The sequence below is a fragment of the Pinus tabuliformis genome, chromosome Q (genome assembly GCF_031772625.1).
Source record: "Pinus tabuliformis cultivar Carrire ecotype Pingquan chromosome Q, CPIR1, whole genome shotgun sequence".
Classification (NCBI taxonomy): Eukaryota; Viridiplantae; Streptophyta; class Pinopsida; order Pinales; family Pinaceae; genus Pinus; species Pinus tabuliformis.
Window position 1 is genome coordinate 1,277,183,181 of NC_142296.1, and position 3,232 is coordinate 1,277,186,412.

Genomic DNA, 3,232 nt, shown 5'->3' on the forward strand with positions numbered 1-3,232 from the left:
TTGAACGGTTCCAAACACGTCTTAAGAAACGGTCTTCAAAATTTTCTAACCATCAAATACGTCGGTTGTATGACCGCGAAGAAATCGGAGTAAAGATTCGAAAATTTACAAAACCTGCCAATGGCAATGAAGTGACTGACGATTACTCCAACGAAATTTTCTCTCCTCTGCCTTTCCACGGACGGCTGAAATTTCATGGCTCTTCCTGCGTAGATGTGGCCTACCGAAATTTTCTCTCGCCTACCCCTCCGAAGCGTTAAAAAGGGTACATCTCCATTTCATTTCCACGATTCATCGTGCTAATTATCTGATTCATCTCTGAGTTTCGGACTTCAACTTCTGACACAAACCATGATATCAGATGAAATGAAGCCGAATGAGAACGAGAAAAGAGATGAAATAGTTTGCGTGACTGGGGCAGGGGGTTTCATTGCGTCGTGGGTTATCAAGTTTCTCCTCACCAAGGGATATATTGTCAGAGGAGCAGTTCGCAACAACCCAGCTGGTATATCCACTACTTACCAGTTTTACTACCACGTCACATGAATTAATTATATTATTTGTTTTTGCATGGAACGTAGATATATTCTCTTACATCGTATCTGGAAGTAGAGTTTCTGAAGAGATTTGACATGAGTGTAGATGATGGGTGGAAATATGAGCATTTGAGAGAGCTGGAAGGAGCAAAGGAGAGGCTTCAGCTGGTCAGAGCTGATATTCTTGATTACCAGAGCTTGCTTACAGTTATTCGAGGTTGCCATGGTGTCTTTCACATGGCTGCCGTTCTCAACAACGACCCTGTAATTACTTCGTCGATTCATTCGATTCTCGTCATAATTCCAATTCCATGCAGTTGGTTTCAGTTGAAACGATTCTGATGCCATTAGATCTTGCTAATCACTGTTTTATAATTAATGAAAGCAGGAGAAAGTTATAGAGCCTGCGACGGAAGGGACGAGGAATGTGATGGAGGCTTGCGCAGAAACAGGGGTCAAGCGCGTTGTCTTTACGTCTTCTATCGGTGCAGTTTACATGGATCCTCACAGAGAACCACTTGCTATAGTCAATGATGACTGCTGGAGCGATTTGGACTACTGCATACAGACCAAGGTATTAATTAACTTATCAATTATTACATATAGAGGTTGAATCGGCTTACTAATTGGCCTCTCTCATGCATTACAGAATTGGTATTGCTATGCAAAAACATTGGCAGAGAAATCCGCATGGGAGATTTCCGAGAGAAGGAATTTAGAGCTTGTGGTGATTAATCCAGGCCTGGTTTTAGGTCCCTTGTTGCAGAATGCCCTGAACCCCAGCACTGCTCATATTATGAAATACTTGTCAGGTGGGTATTGCTTAAAATTTATTTATATGTTATAGTCAGTTCGTTCGTAATATGCACAGATGTTTTTAATGATTTAATTGATATTCATAAATCTGCATGATGATCAGGATCTGCTAAGACGTATGCAAACTTAACACAGGTATATGTAGACGTGAGGGACGTGGCAAAGGCTCACATTTTAGTTTATGAAACGCCCTCAGCCAGTGGGCAAAGATATCTGTGCGCAGAATGCAACCTCCATCGAGCAGACCTGGTCGACATGTTGGCCAGAGAGTGCCCTCGCTGTTCCCACCCTACCAAGTACGTACACACACTCAACTCTCACATAAAACATATTTCACTTTGGGTTCTGTCAAACTGTGTTATATTTAGAAACGTAGAAGATAAATGAAGCTTGCAACTTCATACGCGCAGGTGCTCAGACGAGAAAAATCCAAGGAAGCAGCCATACAAGTTCTCCAATGAAAAGCTGAAGGATCCGGGCCTTTCGTTTACGCCTATGAACCAGTGCTTAGCAGATGCAGTTACCAGCTTACACAACAGGGGCTTTCTTGAGCATTAAGTTAGAGGATAGGCTGACACCGCTGAAAGCCTTTATATCATCCTGTGGGATGTAAGAATCGTTGGAGTCGTCGTTACATTTCTTTTGCAGTAATAGGGACTGTTAAATAGCAACCAAAAAAACTCCAAAAGTTCTGCAGGCAGAGTCAAAAACTCCAAAAAGTCTCATGGACAAGGCTTTTCTTTTTATATAAATGACTAGACAGCCAAATAAGTTAAATAGTTGATTAAATTGCATGGTTGTATTATATTTATGTACTTGATTAAATTGCAAGGCTATATCATAATATATAATTACAGTGTGAACTTCTTAGACTAAGGGTTTCTTCTGCTAATTTTACATTTTATTTTTCAATTGTGTGTTATTTTAACTTTTTAAAGTTTAGAGTATTTTTTTTTGTTTTTAAAAGTTATATGTATATAAATAAAATAATTAAAAAATTGTTTAATTAAATGAAATGTTTTTAGTTATAAAAAAAATAATCAAAATTAAATATACAATTAAGAATATATTTTTTTATTAAATTTCATTCCATAATTTTTTTTCAAATCTATTCAAAGGTGGTGGTGGTGGTGGTGGTTCAGACCTAAAGAAACGAATTATTTAGTTTGATTTAAGATTTTATTCCTATGCTCAAAAAGCTTGGAGAGAAGCCTTCCGAGCTCACTGTGATTTTGACATCGTAAAAGGCTAGGAAGGTCAGTGTTGCAACAGAGATTTTGAAACTGAGATAGATCTAATGTGGTTGTAAGCAAAGCACTGTAAGAGGAAGTGATTTTCATTCTCGATATTCTTATTCTCACAGAGATGGCAGACCTTTCCATCCATGGTGTTTTAGGAATTGTCCAACTACCCGTTTCACTATGGAGCTCATGAGAGTTCGTTAAAATAGAGAGATACTTTTGATCTTCTAGGGTGGGTTTGATAACCTCCTTATAATATCTTAATTTTCTTTTAGCAGCTAAATCTTTCTCACACCACATTTTTTCTTTGAACTTAGAAGTAACAATATTTTTAATTTTATTAATGTTTTGCAATGCAATATTCTCATCAATCTCCCAAGCAATGCAACATTCTCGTAGATCTCCCAATGGTTTAACCAGGCCCTGGTGTCTTTATACCAGTCTCGCTTGAGCCTTAGGTGGTTTTGGCTGGAATTTAAAGCTAGTTTAGGAACTCTACGGTCTCCTATGTTATTGAGTTTGTGCCTGTACAACATAAGCCTAGCCCTAAATAAGCTCTCGATAGGGTAATGACGCACTTCTATAAGGAGAATACATCTCTCACATAATATATATATATATAATGCAAAAAAAAAAGGA

The 3,232-nt window shown here is 38.1% G+C and overlaps 1 protein-coding gene across 1 annotated transcript; it reads left to right on the forward strand.

Moving 5' to 3' along the window:
• The first annotated feature begins 366 nt into the window (after positions 1-366).
• LOC149224514 (cinnamoyl-CoA reductase 1-like) lies at positions 367-1,910 on the forward strand. Its single transcript, XM_089388204.1, has 6 exons — positions 367-505; positions 643-800; positions 925-1,110; positions 1,186-1,348; positions 1,456-1,648; positions 1,763-1,910. Exons 1-6 carry the CDS (start codon positions 367-369, stop codon positions 1,908-1,910), a joined length of 987 nt encoding a protein of 328 aa, XP_089244330.1.
• The last annotated feature ends 1,322 nt before the right edge of the window (positions 1,911-3,232 follow it).